At 48.8% G+C, this 17,496-nt stretch overlaps 1 protein-coding gene across 3 annotated transcripts in view; it reads right to left on the reverse strand.

The window, feature by feature from the left end:
* LOC129495573 (alpha-protein kinase 2-like) overlaps positions 1 to 17,496 on the reverse strand; it is a 117,666-nt gene that overhangs the window by 13,603 nt on the left and 86,567 nt on the right. For 2 of the 3 annotated variants that reach the window (XM_055303218.1, XM_055303217.1), the window contains 5 exons: positions 16,195 to 16,322; positions 16,055 to 16,090; positions 12,991 to 13,265; positions 11,276 to 11,364; positions 4,996 to 5,213 (listed from right to left, as the gene is read on the reverse strand). In XM_055303218.1, the coding sequence (XP_055159193.1) occupies positions 4,996 to 5,213; positions 11,276 to 11,364; positions 12,991 to 13,265; positions 16,055 to 16,090; positions 16,195 to 16,322 (746 nt within the window). Of the gene's footprint in view, positions 1 to 4,995; positions 5,214 to 11,275; positions 11,365 to 12,990; positions 13,266 to 16,054; positions 16,114 to 16,194; positions 16,323 to 17,496 lie in introns of those variants that run through there. The other variant, XM_055303219.1, reaches the window with a different exon arrangement.

Genomic DNA, 17,496 nt, shown 5'->3' on the forward strand with positions numbered 1-17,496 from the left:
TACCGGGAAAGCTCCTGGGGAGGCTCTGGCCATCTATTCTCCGGGAAGGGGTAGTGCCAGCCCCACCTTGCTTCCTTTCCTACATCAGCACACTTCCCTCCCTGCTTCCACCAGCAGAGGCCTCTCTCTATGGGCACCCACAGCCTTTCAGAGGTACACCCAGCTCGGTGGGGTGATAATGGGGGCTGGCCTCTGACGGAGGCCTAGGGGAGTTGTGTCTTATGGGCACCAGCGGTGGAGCCTGATGCCCCAGATGCCCCCAGCCCTTTGTAGCTCAGAAACGACGTCCTCTGTCTGTCTGGCCGCCCTCTCTGCTGGAGGAGGAAGGCCACTAGCTCTCGAACCACTCAGGTTTGTCGCTTGTCCCACCAGCTCTCTCCCTAGAAATGCTCCGACTGGGGCTTCAGTCTACTCCACTTCATCACTGAGTGTGGAAGTCCTTACACCAAGGCCGGTGGTGTGGGCGCGGGCCTGGCCAGGGGCTGGGGTGGGAGAGGTCAGCAGCAAGAAAGTTCGACATGGCATTTGTTCAGTTCAAAGCCACACTCCAGATACGCGATTTCCCATCTCCATAGAGTTGGTTTCCCAATTGAGGATGGAAGATTTCCTGGGTTGGCTTTAGGCCCAAGGGAAACACTCCCGAGTTACATGTCAACTTTTAACCACTGGCCTGAAGATGCTGACACATGGCCCCCATGGTCTAACCCTTTGACACCCATCTTGACCTCCACCCATTACGCCATCGTGGCGGGTGGCCACCAACAGCGAACAACCAAACAGCCACCCGAGCTCTGAGCTCTGGTTCAGCAAAGAGCCGTAGTGCCCCAGAACGAATCCCAAGCACATGGAAGTCTTTTCGCTTCTGCTTCTCCGGCAGGAGCAGGTCGGGAGAGCGACTGAAGAACCCAGGGATACACGGAAAAGGGGAGATCCTTCTGTCTTGCAGGGCAGGGAAGGGCAAGAGTTGCCAGCCCCTGGGGCGGTAGAGGAGAGCCATGCTCCCAGCCTGTCCCCATCTCCCTGTGCATCCTCAGCCTCTTCCAGATTTGGAGGAAGACAGACCTTTCCGACGCCCTGAGTGTGGATGGCCTCTGGTCTTTCCAGACTCTCCTTGCCAGATCACGGCCCAGTTCAGCTCCTGTCTCTCCAGGGTGGTGGCTATGGGTACCGGCTCCAACTCAGGCAGCCTCCTCTGCCTCAGGCTCACTCGTGCAATCCAGTGACAGGCCTGCTGTGGCAGAGCATGGGATCCACATGCTCCCCCCATGCTACCCCGCTGGCCTGTCAGGCTTGCCTCCTCCTCTCCAGCTCCTAACTCTTGTCCTACCCAGGCCTGGGTTGCTGTGCTCCCTATGGCCGGCAGATGCCCCGCTCATGGAGGGGGGCACAGCACAGAAACCAGTCTAGGCTGTGGATGAAGGAACCAGCATCCTCTCCAAAGCCAACTGAGGTTAGGTGTGATGGCAACCTAGCTCCATCTGAGGGTCTCTGCTCTTCCGAGCACTGTTTTCGGAGGCCGGGGAAAGGAACCCTAATGGGTTAATGCTCTGATTCAGCAGCATCTGCCTGGAGCACAGCAAAAATCCAGGCCATGTTGCTATTCAGGCTGGTTAGTCAGACAGAAGCAACGAGCCGTGCTTTTCTGCAGTGCACCTGTGAGCTAAATCAGACCCGGCACTTTGAGTGAGCCAGTGAGCGTTTTAAAAGCCTCGTTCACAGTGGGCAACTAATTCATCTCATTCTTGCAAAGCTGCTAACAACTAGAACATATGCAGAAAGGCTTCACGGAGCCTTTATTACAAGGACTGTGCTTTAAAAAAAAAAAAAAGGCCCCAAATTGTAAAAGCCCTCTTTGGACATCTTGTTTTTTTGTGGAAACTTGTATTTAAAAACCACAGCTCTGAGCTGCAATTTTTGTTCAGCTTTAAAAAGTCATTTGGCAAAAGGTCGTTGACCCTGGGAATTGCTTTTCCTGCCTCTCACAATCATCAGCTATCACTTACGGTTTAGAAAAATAGGATGCAATTTTGAAAAGGAAATTTCTCTGTTTCAGTTTAGTAATTTGCCAGCAGTTCAACCAAAGTCTCTATAGGATAATAATTTGAATTCCAGTGTGCTGCAATGAAGTGGAGTTGGGGATAACAGTCATCTACGAGTCGTTTCCCATAAAAGGAAGGAAGGAAGGATGCAGCAGCCTCTGGAACTTGCTCTCCAGAGCTTGAGTTCTTGGGTCTTTGGCGTGACGGCTTCTTACAACCCTAGTGGCCTCAGCAGTGGGCAGATCTCAGGGCCAAATCACAGGAGAGGCTTTCACCCCTAGGCTTGCAGAACCCACCACAATCCCATCAACAAGCAGATGCAACGAGAGAGGGGATGGCTTTCAAGAGTCTGAGAAGGTAACAGTTGAGTTTGGGTTGGCTTGATTTTTTCAACCTAATTCTAGTGTCTCCGTAAAATTATAAAATGTAGAGGTTATTTAGAGAAGAATGTGCCATCTTCTACACATCAATGATGACAATGAAGAGATTTTCCCTAGGTACACCGTGCCAAGATATTAAACAGCACACAGCATTTACGGAGAGATGTAACATTCCACTAGGCTTGTTTACAAGTGCCTGGAAGCAAAACTAGCTGTGCACGAAGCTCCGGGGTGTTGCTTTTCTATCGAAGAACTATACTTATTGCAAAATTAACTCTGAAGAAGAATAGATGGAGGGGGGAATCCAGATTTCCACAGCCGGAGTCTAATTAGAATGTGTTAAGACCTTGTGTGTGTGTCCGTGTGCGCATGCGTGCGTGTGGCAGTGGCTTCTCTTTGGAAAGTGAGCAGATATGGCTGCCTTCAATATGCAGACTGTCCCCATCGGCAAGACTGTAACACCGCACCCTCAGGAAGGTCCTCACTGTAAGCTTTAGCTTCAGGAGACACTTGGAAATCTCTTGCAAATTGGTAAATTTGTGGTTTGGTGGAAAGAGCTTGGGTGTGGGAGTTGGAAACCACAGGGTAGAGTCTTAGACCCCTCTGCCTATCAGCTGAGTGACAGAAGGCCATTAAAACACTGTCCCTGAGCCTCTGTTTTCTCATCTGTAAAATGGATCCTAATGGCTTCCTTGTAGGGTCATCGTGAAGACCAAACAAGAATTACAGGGGAAAAAATGAATACATACGAAAAGGGGGGGTCTCTCCAAACACTTTTACAACTCCTTGTGTCTATGGGTATTTCAAAATAAAAAGTTAAAAGAATTGGGGAGCACTTATAATGTGGCAGTTCTGTGCTAAATGCTTTCCCAACCTGTGTAACCCTCACGAGAACCCCACGTAAAGTACTGAGGCACGGAGAGGGAAGTTATTTGCCCAAGGTTAACAGCTAGGAAGCCGTGGGAACAGAACCCGGAGGCAGGCTAGCCCTTCACCACCAGGCCGGAGACAGAGCTGGAGATCCTCATATGTGACAAGGTCTGACACACAGCAGGCATACAGTTACAGTTCAGATTTTTCTTCACAGTATGATTATTTGGAAAGGAAGAGGAAAAGGAAAACCCTTGTGGTAGAAACTACTGGCGCCCCGCCCACTGCCCTCACCCTAACCGCTTCCGTGCACACAGGCTCCACCTCACTGTGCTACCAACATTTCTTGCCTGAGAACTTTCTCTGATCGCAGGAGCCTGCTTTGCTCAGCTTGGCTCACCTGTGTGCAGGTGGCAAATGCAGGGGAACTAACACCCCCACCAGGAATAGCCTCCCACGGGTAGCTGAAGGCAGTTGGTGCATCAATACCCCTGCTCCCTCTCTCCTTGGGTGGGATGATTCTGAGAAGTGTGCTCTGCACAGGCTCCCAGAGTTTCCCCAGCAGGCAGGAGCTCCAGTAACCCACATTATAGGTACCCTACTGCCTGCCTTCCCACTGCCTGTCACAGTTCTCTCACTTACCAGTGTTTCCTGGGATCCCCTCTCCAATATTTGTACCTGAACACTTGTGGGCAGGAAAGGATTAATCAAATAGAGTTAATCCTTGCCTAACTCCTGAGAGGTAACCTCTAAGCCCTGGAGTGACCTGCCCATAAAGAGTGGGTAAGAGCTGTTATCTGCCTGGGGCCTTGGGTGTGGGGTACCAGCTTGACCTCTGGAGAGGCTAGAGGCGAAGGACCATCTTATGGCTAGTTATGCCTAAGTGACAGACCCCCATTAAACTCTGGACACCAAGATTTGGGTGAGCTTCTCTAGAAGGCAGTTCTTCACGCATGCTGCCATGCATCATTGCTGGGAGAAGTAGGTGCTGTCTGCGTGACTCCACTGTGACAGGACAACTGGAAGTTCCCACCTGAACTCCCCCTGGCTCTGCCCCACGAACCTCTTCCTTTTGCTAATTTGAGTCTGTATCCTTTCACTATAATAAACCATAACCATGAGTGTAAAGGATTTTCGGAGTTTTGTGAGTCCTTCCAGTAAATTAATGAACCAGAAGATAGTCTTAGGGAACCCCAAACTGCATCTTGTCTCGGGGCAGCCTCTATGGGCAACCTGATGATCAAATCCCCTCTTCATATGAGAAATGCATTCCCATCAATTTGTATATAAATTGAAAATGCTGTAAACTAGCCAGGGAAGCTTGAAATCCAACTGTGAAAGACCCTTTCACCTGTGACAAATGAATTATTAGATCTTCATTTATCTTTTGGTATAGCCAGATTTCTCTAGATACTTCTGAATTGCACCTGTTGAGGATATAATAATAAAGCCAATCTTCGGTTACCTACGGTAAGAGGCAGGCATTCTTGGCGCAAGTCATTAAAGTGTACTTGATTACTCTGTCTGGCTGGTCATTTCAGGCTCCTCTGTCAGACCTTGTTTCTGATGAGACATCGGTAACACTTTCTGCTGATAAAGATGCTTAAGGGCATCCAGCAGATCTCTCCCTCTCCTCCCATCCACATCCCTAGGAACATTCCAGGCCCACAGCATCCCTGGATCCCAGGTCAGGCTGCTCTCCTCACCCTGCATGTCCGTGACCAGGAGGCAGCCACTTGTCTTCTGGTACACCCAGTGCTGGAAGGTACAACACTTCTGACCGGCCTCCGATTCTCTTCTCAAGAAGTTTATTTCCTTCCCATCCCTGATGGAATACTTCACAAATTCTCCAATCAGCTCCTCCTCCACTGTTGCATAAGGGATGTTGTTCTCAGGTCGGTGGATTAGAAAAATAGGAATTATCCTGGAAGGGAAGACAGCATGGGCACACATCACATTCTCACCTGGAAATAGAGACCAGGGGCATTCTCTCTTCACTTGGGGTAGCAGGGAGCTGCAGAACAAATCCCCGGATTCCATTAGACGCAGGCTGACCTCGACCACAACAATTGTTCATAGGTGAAAAGATATATTTCTGTCTTTCATTTGGGCCTAGAGTTGGTCCGAAACTCCTCCTTGGGATGGAGTTTGATTGCCCATGTAGAAATGAATGTTTTCATTACAGTCATACCCCCGTGACCCATTGGCCATTCATCCACCCATCATATGTCCTTCCTTCCTTCCTTCCTTCCTTCCTTCCTTCCTTCCTTCCATTCAGTCAGCAAATAGTCTTTCAGTAGTTGCTATGTCAGATAGTCTTCCAGATGCTATTCAGAAACAGTGAAGAAAACAGAGGCTCTGCTCTCAAGGATCTCACATTAAAATGAGGGAGGCAGGCAATAAATAAGTAAATGTAGAGTGCAATGTGCTATGTGAAAAAAATAAAGCAGTGGAAAGGTGCTACATAGCACAGGGGGCAGGGAGGGGCTGCTATTTTACTGAGGGTGGTCAGAGAAGGCCTTGCTAAGAAAGAACGTCTGAGCAGGACCTGTAGAAGGGAGATAGGGACCCATGAGGGTATCTATGGCTCCGAGTAAAAGGACCAACAAAGGGAAAAGGCACTGGGGCAGGAGCATCCTTGGTGTGCTCCAGGAACAGGGAGGGGCCAGTGTGGCTGGAGTAGAGTTAGCAAAGGGGAGGTGAGAGCGGGTGGGTGAGGACAGGGAGGCAACGGGAAGCCAGACCTTGTGGGGTCTTGGAAGGCCATTTGGAAACTCTGCCCTTTGTACCAATTTGGATAGAAAGCCACTGGAGGGTTTTGGACAGAGGAGTGCCACGATCACACACCTGTGTTATGGAGGAGTCTGTCGCTCTGTGAAGAAGGGGCTGTGCAGGGGCAGAGGCAGGAAGACCAGGCAACACACTGCACAACAGTGATGGTGTCTCCAGTGGACAAGGGATCACATCCAATATGCAGTTTTCAGCACGATCCATTCGTCCCCCACCCCCGGATGATTATTTCACCCCTGCTCCTCCCTCCTCACACTGCCCGCACCTCCTCCCCAACCCCACTCTCAGTGGATGACTCTGCTTCCTGTTTCATTGTGAAGCCTCAAACAGAGGAGAGCCTCTAAGAGCTGCCACCGGCACAGAGTTCAACCTCCTGGGGTCGGCGCCCGCGTAACCTCCCTCTTCCTGCCTCCCTACCCCACGATGGACGAAGCCTCCTTGCTCCCACCTGTACCGCTTGTCCCACTGGTGTCCTGGGTCTGGCCAACCCCTGTAATGCTCATGGCTATTGCTCCAAGTAGGTGCTCCCACCCTCCTCCATCACCTTTTGCCTCCACAGAAGCACTGCCAGGGCACAGCGACAAGCCCAAACAGCTCTACGCAGCAGGTTGACTCCACAGCCCAGTCCACTGCGGACTCCGTTTTACCTCAAAGCTCAGATCGTTGTAGTCTCACTGTCTACAACCGTCCCCTCCCATTCTCTCTGGCACCCGCCCAAGGAGGCTTTCCCTCTAATGCAGCTTCAGCCAAGGTCTCCAGCAGCACGTGGGGCTGGGTCTACCGGTCTCTTCTCAGCCTTCATCTTACTTGTTCTCAGTGGCCCTGGACACCGCTGATCTCTTGAAGCACCTTCTTACTGCTTCCAGAAACTTCCTCTTGGTTTCCTTCCTGCTCCACCAGCTACTTCTTTTCTTGTCTCCTTTGCTGGATCCTCATTTCCCCCCAACTGTTAGACTCTGGCATGCCCTGGGATGGCTCTTCTCTCTCTGCCCACACTGGCTAGTGACCTCCTTGCATCAAATACAGTCTGCATGTCGGTGAGTTCCATAGTTATGTCTCCAGCCCAGACCTCTCCCCTGAGGTCCTGACTCACATTTCCAGCCTCCTACTCTCTTTGATTGATGTCTAACAGGCATCTCAAATTTATTTTTTTTAAAGATTGATTGATTTATGAGAGACAGAGAGACAGAGAGAGAGAGGTAGAGAAAGAGGGAGAAGCAAGAGCAGGGAGCCCAAGGTGGGACCCAATCCCAGGACCCTGGGATCACGACCCAAGTCAAAGGCAGATGCTCAGCCAACAGAGCCACCCGGGTGGCCCAGCGTCTCGAATTTAACATAGCCAAAATGGAACCACTCATGTGCCCCAAACTCCTACCTCTGCCCCATCTCAGTGACTGGCAACTCACCCTCTCATTCTTTTCATTCAACAAATGTCTACTGAGCACCTTATGTCAGAATCTCAAAAACTCGCCAGGAAAGCAAGCATGAAAGAGACAGTCCCTGCTTTGCAAGGGCGACCACTGGGAAGGGAGGAGCACCCTGCTCCCAGCTCCTAACTAATGAGGAAGGGAGCGGCTCTCCAGATGTCGTGTGGTGTGACTTGAGTTGCAAAGACTGAGTAGAAATAAGCTGGAGGAGCGGGAGGCAAGGGGGAGGGACATGCGAACACCTGGATCCCCTCCACTTGGCTACCCCATCACCTAGCAGACCCCGCTCACTCGCACACACTCACAAGCCCATCTGAGTCCCACATCAGGCCCTCTCTTGACCTCACCCTGCCTGGGCAGAAGCTCCCCTGATTCTGCCCCCGGAGGTCCAGCCCAGGGACGCTCTGCCCACCCCTCTCACTCCCTAAATGCACTCACCCTGGCATTGAGCAAGGATGCAAACTCGCAACTGGCCATTCCCATTTATCACTGAGCAAGGAATAAACTGCATCGGAGCCTGTGACGGGCTGTGCGGGAATCCGCCTCACCGACTGCTCACAGCAGGAGCAACCATGCCTTGGTTTGGTCCCGATTCCAATTTCCTCTTTGATCCTTTACCCTTCAGTTTGCAAAAATCCCTCTTGCTGGGACGCTTGGGTGGTGAGGTCAGTTAAGCGTCCGACTCTTGGTTTGGGCTCAGGTCATGATCTCAGGGTTGTGGGATTGAGCCCCACTTTGGGCTCTGGGCTCAGTATGGAGTCTGCTTGAGACTCTCTGTCCCTCTCCCTCTGCCCCTCCCGCTCATGTTCTCTGTCTCTGTCTCTCTAAAAATAAATAAATAAATCCTTTAAAAAAATCCCACTCGCTAAGGTCACTCGATCTGATGGCTTTTAATGATTGCCTGGGGTCTTTCTGCACCTCCTGAGCATTGACCCTTTTTCCCCCTCTGGAATGACCCTCTCCCCTTGACCCTGGGACCCTGCCCCCTCCTGCCTGCCGTTCCACTGCGCTGGCCTCTGAGGCCCGTGGGAGAGGTGACATGTACTCGCCACATACCCTGACCCCCGTGTGCTCGCGTTTCTCGGGGCTCCACCCCTGGGCCTCTCTTCTTGTTCTACATTCTACCAGAGGACTCCACCCTTTCCGCCGCTGCGATGGCCACCTTCACGCTCGTGTCCAGCAAACCAGCTCACTGCTTCCCTTCCCTTTCAGCTCCAGCCTCAGGTGAACTGTCTGTGGGAGTCCGATGGGCCACGGTGCCCGCCCACCTCAGACTGGGCATATGCGGAGCTAACTCCGCACCTTACTGCACACCTGCCCGGGCCCCCTCCCTGCTCCAGTGGCAGTGTCATCTCACTAGTTTCCTGAGCTAAAAGCCTTGGATTTATATCCCTTCTCCTCTCCCTTCTTATGCCCTATATCAGTTTTGTTAACTACACCGACCTACCGAATGTCCCAACTCCCCATGGCCAGTGACCAAGTTCCACTACCACTGCCCCGTCCCTGGGCTGTAGCAACACCTTTCGGCCTGGTCTCAGTGCATCCAGCCTCTGGACCTCCTCTCCCACGGGCCTCTTCCTTCCTTCCACCCCCAGGTGGAAGTGTCTTGATGGTCCTTGCACACGGAAGCATCTCGAGGCTGAAAAGTATCTGAATCGTCCCCACCCCAACACATACATGCTCACGCTCACTGTGCCATCTCCTCTAAAATCTTGCTTGCGTTCCTCTTTTCTAACATTGTTTCAAGTGTAGAAGCCTTGAGAAGGCAGTGTGCGTGTGTGTGTGCGTGTGTGTGTGCGTGTGCATGTGTGTTTCCTGGTGTAGAGTCCTCTGATTTTGGTTCAATGAACACGGACTCAGGAGCAGGTGACTTTGTGAGGACACCTATCCTTCCATATGTTATTCATGCGCTCACAAATTCTTCCACCGTAAGGAAGGGAAAGATGTTTACACATCAAAATGTCCTAATCTATCTTGAGGCCACTGGCATATTTGGGGCGGTGCCAATGATGCTAATTAGCCCCTGTGTCCCTCACATGCACAGGCCCTTTCCAAGTCCCTGCACCAATCTTTATTTTATTTATTTTATTTTATTTTATTTTATTTATTTTATTTTTATTTATGATAGTCACAGAGAGAGAGAGAGAGAGGCAGAGACACAGGCAGAGGGAGAAGCAGGCTCCATGCACCGGGAGCCCGATGTGGGACTCGATCCCGGGTCTCCAGGATCGCGCCCTGGGCCAAAGGCAGGCGCCAAACCGCTGCGCCACCCAGGGATCCCTGCACCAATCTTTATAGTCATAATTTTGTGTCGTTCTCTTTAGAAAGCCCCCAAATTGTTGTGCAAAACTTGGGTGTGCCCCACCTGAGGGTGCTGCCATTCTGCCCATGTGGACGGCTCACCCGGTTGACCCTCTTCTTCTTTGAGAAGAACTGAAGGGGGCAGAGACTGAGAAAGGAGGCTGGAGAAGAAAGAGAACGTGCAAGTTCCTATAACAAACTGTAACTCACCCCACATTGCCGTCTTAGTGGATTTACCGGAAAGGCAATTGTGTATTTTCTTTGCATTATGTAAATTGTTCTAGAACTTGCCAAGAAATGTCTGTGTACTAAGTAAGTCTGCTAGGCAATTCTTGGCATAGAGCAGAAAGCATTAGACTTCCTATATGATCTGCCCAACACACCACCTCAGGGAGAGAACTTTTCCCCCTTTGTGAGCTGACAGGGTCCATGGAAGCAATAACACCTTCCTTCTTTCCTCTCCCAGTTTCTACTGATACACAAATGACTGTTTTGTTTGAAACTTCCAGTGTGCCCTGGCATACCTCTTTCTTTTTCCACTTGAACACACACATGCGATCTCAACCAGATAAGCAGACCAGCAACCACAAGCTGCAGACACCCAAACAACTGCTTGGGTTAGTACATATTTAGTCAATGAGTAGATAAAAATAATCCATGTTATTTGTCTCTGTGGGGTTCCAGGAAGTGGGTACCATGTCCCTACACTGCTGCTACCCAAGTCACTCTTCTTAGACACAGCATCGTATTTTATTTTCATCATAGGGTGATTGTTTTGTGATATTCTTGTATTCTCTTGTACTTGCTTATTGTTGGGATAATGTAATATCCACGAAGTAGACACTCTTTCTCTTCTATTTAACACGATACATTTATCCAATTCATTTTCTATCCAATTCTTTTCTATTTAATACGATACATTTATTGAATTCATCCATCCGTCCATCTCCCCATCCTTCCATCCCTCTTTCCATCCGTCCATCCATACATTGATTTAAAGAATACTTATTAAGGACTCCTGGGTGACTCAGTTGGTTAAGTGTCTGCCTTTGGCTCAGGTTGTGATCCCAGGGTCCTGGTATCAAGTCCCATATTAGGCTCCCTACTCAGTGGGGAGTCTGCTTCTCCTTCTCCCTCTGCCCCTCCCACTCTGCTCATGCTCTCTCCCTCACTCTCTGTCTCTCAAGTAAGATAAGAAATAAATAAATAAATAAATAAATAAATAAATAAATAAATAAAAATAAAATCTTTTGTAAAAAGTATATTTATCAGGTATCTCTCTATAAGCTTCTGGCAACCTAGTGAGGAACAGGATAGGAGCCGTGTGTGTGTGTTCTCATAACTCCCAGCCAGAAAGCTCAGGTGAAATGCTTGTCCTATTGGTCTTTCTTATCCTCTCATCTCTCCAGGTGCTCTAGATCCACAACAAACCAGGGGTGATGATACAAGAGAGGATAAACACACTTACTCTGGCACTTCTCCAAAGCCTTCCAGAGGCTGTGCTTCAGCAGCATAGATCTTGGCATAGTGTCTGGCAGTATTTTGGACATAGCATTCCTACATCACCCACACACATGGGAAAAACAAGTGATTAGAAGAAATTCAGAGTTGCCGGGAAGGCTAATCAGATTTCCTGATGTGGGTCAAGCCAATGGATTCCCCTGGTTGGAGGTACAGAAGCAACAATTATTGCATCCTAGAGGTATCTACCTGCAGAGGAGCTCTGAGACCTGAAGAAACTATCCAGGTAAAGCTCAAGAGGTTTCTGGGGCCCGATGTGCTGAACTATAAAAGTTCTAGAACTGCATGGCTGAAACTCACCCTGGGCAAAGGGACTGGCCCCATGGCAGGATGCCAGGTAAAGCTCGGGACCTGCAGGGCTGTGAGCTCTCCCATCTAAAGTCCTTCTTCAAGGGTGTAATGAGAGCCTTGGGTAGTGAACATCTCGACAAGACGTATGGAAAGCAAAATGGACTCCGCTTCCCCCTCTGCAGGGCCTTTCCAAGAGGGAGTCTGGATGTTGGGAGGTTTTCTGGCTGGACCAGATGGCACTAGAAATTGGAAGAATATGCAGTGAAAGAATAGAAGAAAGAAGGGTTGATTTGGAGGTGAAAGGAATACAATTGGCAAAATGCTATACTCAGAAGAGGGGCTGCCTTCATGGGCACCAAAGCGTCACATGCCATCAGCACATCTGAGACAATCGCAGATGGCTAGTGCTTGACAGCACCCAGGACAGTCATCAAATTCTAACTTATTGGGGATACCTGGGTGGCTCGGCGATTTAGTGCCTTTCTTCTACCCAGGGCATGATCCTGGAGTCCCGGGATCGAGTCCCTCATCGGACTTCCTATGGGGAGCCTGCTTCTCCCTCTGCCTGTGTCTCTGCTTCTCTCTCTGTGTGTGTCTCTCATGAACAAATAAATAAAATCTTTTTAAAAATCTAACTTATTCCTTTTACAGGTAACAGTTTTAGGAGGGCACCTTGTTTGTGAAAAAGCTAGACCCAGCGCTCCTGAAAGCTTGGCCAGTGCTGGTGGTAAGAGTGAAATACGTGGGCCAAAGTGGGAGGAGGGGCAGGGAGGGAAGCCCATGCTCCCTTCTTGCCTCAAGATCTTGTGACTCAATAGCACAGGGAGGCGGGAACTTAGTTGGAGTCTTGGCTCAATCTCCCATCATAGCTTATAGGCTGACATTGACCCAAACTCAGAAAGGCAGGAAAAAGGACAAATGTTGAACCTTCTGAATATATCCTACCCCCCTCCATAAACCAAACCAAACCAATCTAGAAGCTGCTGCCTTGGGAATGCGTGGGAATCCTGGCATCCCACGTAACTTGGAATCCCCACTTTCCATAACATCCTGTGTCCAAGTGGTCCCAAACCTTCAAGAACCTCACAGGGCTCCCTCAGAGTGGAAGTAACCCCAGCCGAGGTCAGAACAGGTGAGGGCCCTCCAGACATAGGCTGAATCCCTCCTATCTGGCTGGCATGAGGGCAAGAAATTGCCCCCAAGAACTCAGCCAGGGTTCCCGGCTTTCGGGGCTTGATCAGGGGCTCCCTTACAACCGCACCCCAAAGGGAGAGACACTCCCAACAATTCTGAGTCTGACTTTCATCCCAGGCTCTCCCACATCCCTCTCATGCCCCCCGTATAGTGACTCTTTAGGGCAGGGGGCCCCACCTGGGCAGCGAGTCTGTAGTTCCTCTGGATGAGCTCAGCGTTGTTCCTGGTCCCGTAGGCAACGGCGTTGTGCACCTTGAGGACACAGGCGTGGCCGGGCTGGAAGACAGGCATGAGGCCCCGCATGACTTTGCTGCGGAAGGCTTTGCGGTGGACCCCTTCTCCAAAATGCAGCTCCTCCGTGGCGATCTGACCGTGCAGGTGGTCCCCAAAGTAGCTGTCGCTGAGGAAGTCTTCCCTGAAGATGAGTTGGCTGAATTCAATCTCTTCACATCCTAAAACACAGCTCACCTTTAGCCCCGCGGAATACCCTCCGCCCCCCAGCTGCTCCTTGGCTAACGGGCATCCCCACGCAGAAGGCAGAAGGAGAGGGAGAGAGAGAAACCCAAGTGGGCTCTGTGCTGAGCATAGGTTCTGACATGGGGCTCAATCTGAAGACCCTGAGATCATGATTCAAGCTGAAACCAACAGCTGGTCGCCCAACCAACTGTGCCACCCAGGCGCCTCCCAGGCAAATTTTAAGGAAATCATTGTAAGATTTCAGCCTTAGTAGTAGAACCAGGAAAAAAATTAATTTATGGAGAAAAGTATTTTTTAAGTTAAATTTTAAAATTGGATCACAAAACAAAGAAGGGATTCTTTTTATATAACCCAAATCTTCTCAATTCTAGTTACATGAGTAATTTCATGTTAAAAATTTGGCCCTAATACCACTTAAAGAAAATAAGAAGTGTTCTACATGGACATACCAGAGCCCAACAAATATGAGCTATATTTACCCCATTCTGTTTTTCTTCATAATCCCCCAAATTTCTAAAACTCAATTATTCTTAACAGAAAATTGTGAACTGAGTGCTTACAAATGCATCAAATTTAACACAAAAGTTGTTCCAGACTACATGCCTAGAAATAAGAAGGGAAATATTTTGTATATTACTATATTGGGTATAATTAACAGTCCTATCTATAATTTCCAACAAAATTGTCTCCTTAGCAAAGATAAAACAATGAAAGGGAGAGAAAAATAAATCTTAGGACTTTTCTTTGAAAGCCCTGTGTGCTATCATTAAATTGGGCTAGCTTGTGTTTTACTTGGACCATCATTCATTTTGGGCTTTCCCACAAGCTTGGTTTTATTAGTTTCTTAATTAGAGACCAACTTGTAAAATATTATTTATTCCTCCTCTGGAGAACTCAGCCAATGAAATGTTTAGTGAGAGGGACTCCTCCAAATAAGAAAGGTGGTAAAGAAGCTGTTTGAAGTTTCTTCGCATGAAAGATCAAGGGGACAGGGAGGGAAGTATGGGCTCCCCAGTCCCATGAGAGTCCCGGTCATAGGGGGTCTGACACTGGGAATAGGTGAGGTCATTGGGTCTAGACCCAAGCCCTCTGGTTGGAGTCACAGCGCTACACCTGCAGCACCATTTCCCCCCAGGTGGCCAGCAGCTCATCCCCACTGGGGTCTCATTCCTAACTGGTAAAAACCTAGAAAAATGAGTTTATGTGAACCTGAATATGAGCGGGGTCATAGCAAGTATCTGAAATGTGAGTGCCAAGCAATGCTAAGAAGCTGATGAAACAGAGAAAGCCTTCTGAAAATCATTTTGTTTTCTTTTTCTAAGGAGGAAAGACATCCTTTTTTGCATATTTAGACTTCTGGGAGATGGGGGCAGACATGGAAAAAGAATCTAAAATTATACAAGTACACTGCATAGTAAATACATTTGAATAGGTTTACAAAGATCCTGTATGTGCTGTGTTGGATAAACGCCCTGATGCGTATTTGTTAGACCATTTCTAAGTCAAGATCCCAGCTCCTTGGTGTATGATCTATGATGCTCCCCCATCATAATTGCATTTACTGCTTTTTCTTCACAAGGATTTCAAGTGTTTTTTCATCTAAAAATCCCTCACATGGGGTAAATTTCTTTATGACACTAAACCAACCAAGTTGTCAGTTTTCCTCACATCTCTTCTAAAGGACCAAAGCTCCTATGAGGTACTAAAAGCTGGGGTCTCGTGGGTGAGGGTGAGGCAGGCGTGCAGAGGGGGCTGCAGCCAGCTCACTCCAGCTCCTGAGAGCTGCTGGGGGTGCATCTCATCCTGGCTCCATGTTTTCTCGACATCACACTGGCAGTTTAAAATGGGCTGTGGTGAGAGTATTTACATCACAGAAATTAGAAATCAGGGCCTCCCCACCCTCACTTAACAATGGGCAGGTCGTTAAGCATTTCCCAGCACACCACTGGGTGGGGCTGGGCATGTGGGTGGGGAGACAGGTAGTTCTCCCTAAGAGGAAATCCATGCCAACCAAGCTTGGACTCCACCAAGCTGTATTCAGTGGGTGGTCCAGTGACGGTTCAGGAGCAGTTGTCTCTCTGTTGCCACACCAGCGCCAAACCGCCAAAGGGAAGCACCAAACCCCATCTTTCATTTTCATTAAGATGCAAATGAATGGGGACGCCTGGGTGGCTCAGTGGTTGAGCATCTCTATCTGCGTTTGACTCAGGGTGTGATCCCAGGGTCCTGGGATGGAGTCCCACATTGAGCTCCCTACAGGGAGCCTGCTTCTCCCTCTGCCTGTGTTTCTGCCTCTCTCTGTGTGTCCTCATGAATAAATAAATAAATTCTTTAAGAAAAAAGATGCAAACGAATGGAGATACTCTCCTCCACACCTGTCTTTGGAATCTGCTCTGTTGGTCAAACTACAAGGTAAGACACAAAAGGCTGACAACCCCCTGCAGTGGGGCTGGATGCAAATCTGAGGCCTAAAGGAAGACATCTTACCCCAAAGCCCCACCAGCATGCCCTCACTACTGCACGCTAGAGTCGGATCATAAACACTATACTTCTGGATATTTGTAGCCTTGTGCACTGACTATAGGCCTTGTAAGTAGCTTGAATTAGCTCATGAGTGGTCATTCATTTTCTCAGTCATTCCTTCGCTATCTCCAACTTGGTTAGAAGAGGCGATGGGAAGACTGCTTCTCCATTGATCCTAGGAGCTATTACATGCTTTGGTGGAGTGCCCACGTCCTTGGACATCTAAATCGGGTTAGCTTACCTTTAATATCCTGGTGACTCTTGAGTTGCTTCAGAACTAGAAGACAAAGAAGAGAGTGCCTTGAGTAGGCATGGGCATTCTGAACTGGAGTGGGGGTACAGCTCATGGTTTTCGCCTGAAACGGAGCATCTGAGGCTTACCTTCAGCTGTCAGGTTGAACTCAGTGGTCACCTTTCCATAACTGTTCTTGATGCAGCAGTAATAGATGCCCTGGTCCTTCTGACCAGCTTGAACGATGGCCAAGGACACAGTGGAGTTGTCGCCTGCACTGCAATAGGAGACATGAATGTTTGAACGCTTCATCGTTCTGAGGTTGGATTTTTCTAATATATTTAGGGATAAAGAAACACATGCTTCCCTGTCCTAATGGTTTGGGCCAGGGAGCTGGCTAAAGAACAAGATCTCGATAAGCTGTTTAAATAATTCATTTATCTGTAGGGGATGATGATCATCAGTCCAATTTTGGTTTAACATCCTCACTCACTCCAACATACAATATTAATACAGAAACATTTGGGAGGTTTGGCTGCTGCTAGTAGAGCAAAGAACCAGAAATGCGAATTCTGGGAGCTGTCATTAACGTTTCTGGCTCAGAATTCACCTCAGTTATGTTACTAATCCCCGTGCCCTGTGCTTAAAAGAAACCTAAAAATTCCAAACCCAAATCTAAACACAGGGCCATAAGGGATATAAGGGACAAAAAAAGGAGGTCTCTGCTGTAAATAAAGACACGTGGCTGAGGGCATTTTTTAAATAGGGTTCTCCCCTAGTGAATCAAAACCATCTATCCATCCGCCCTCCCACCCACTCAACATTATTAAGTTCCAGACACTGCGCTATGAACAAAAAACCCAGCGGTGGTAGTGATGATGACAATGACGATGACGATAGCTAACGGGTACTGAGCGCTTGGTACACGCCAGGCACTGTGCTAATGACTTACACCTCTACTTCATGTCATGCACAGATCAATCTAATGAGAGAAGTAGTATTACTATTCCCACTTCCCAGATGAGGGAACTGAGGCATACAGAGACCAGGTATATGACCTAAGGTCACATAGCTGATAAGGGTTGTGCTGAGACTTGAACCAAGAAAGCCTGAGTCTGGAGTCCTCATCTTGATCTCATTATGCAGCCTCCCCAGGTGGTTTGTGACCACCGCCCTCCCCACCTGGGATAATGGGAATTATGGCTAATGCCCAATCTTTATTCCAAAGTCACAAATTAAAAACTGACTTTGTAGCCCAAAAATTACACTAAATAGGGTTGCAGCTTTGTTCTGTGTAATGAATGTGGTTAAACATTCACCAGGTGTGTGTGTGTGTGTGTGTGTGTGTGTGCAGGGTCTGTTTCAGTTTTGGATCATTTCACAGTTCAACCCCACCTTCCACTTGTCTTGACTCTGTCTCAATGTCTCATTCAACAGAGTATTCACTATCA

This window comes from Nyctereutes procyonoides, unplaced genomic scaffold (assembly GCF_905146905.1).
Source record: "Nyctereutes procyonoides isolate TBG_1078 unplaced genomic scaffold, NYPRO_anot_genome, whole genome shotgun sequence".
Classification (NCBI taxonomy): Eukaryota; Metazoa; Chordata; class Mammalia; order Carnivora; family Canidae; genus Nyctereutes; species Nyctereutes procyonoides.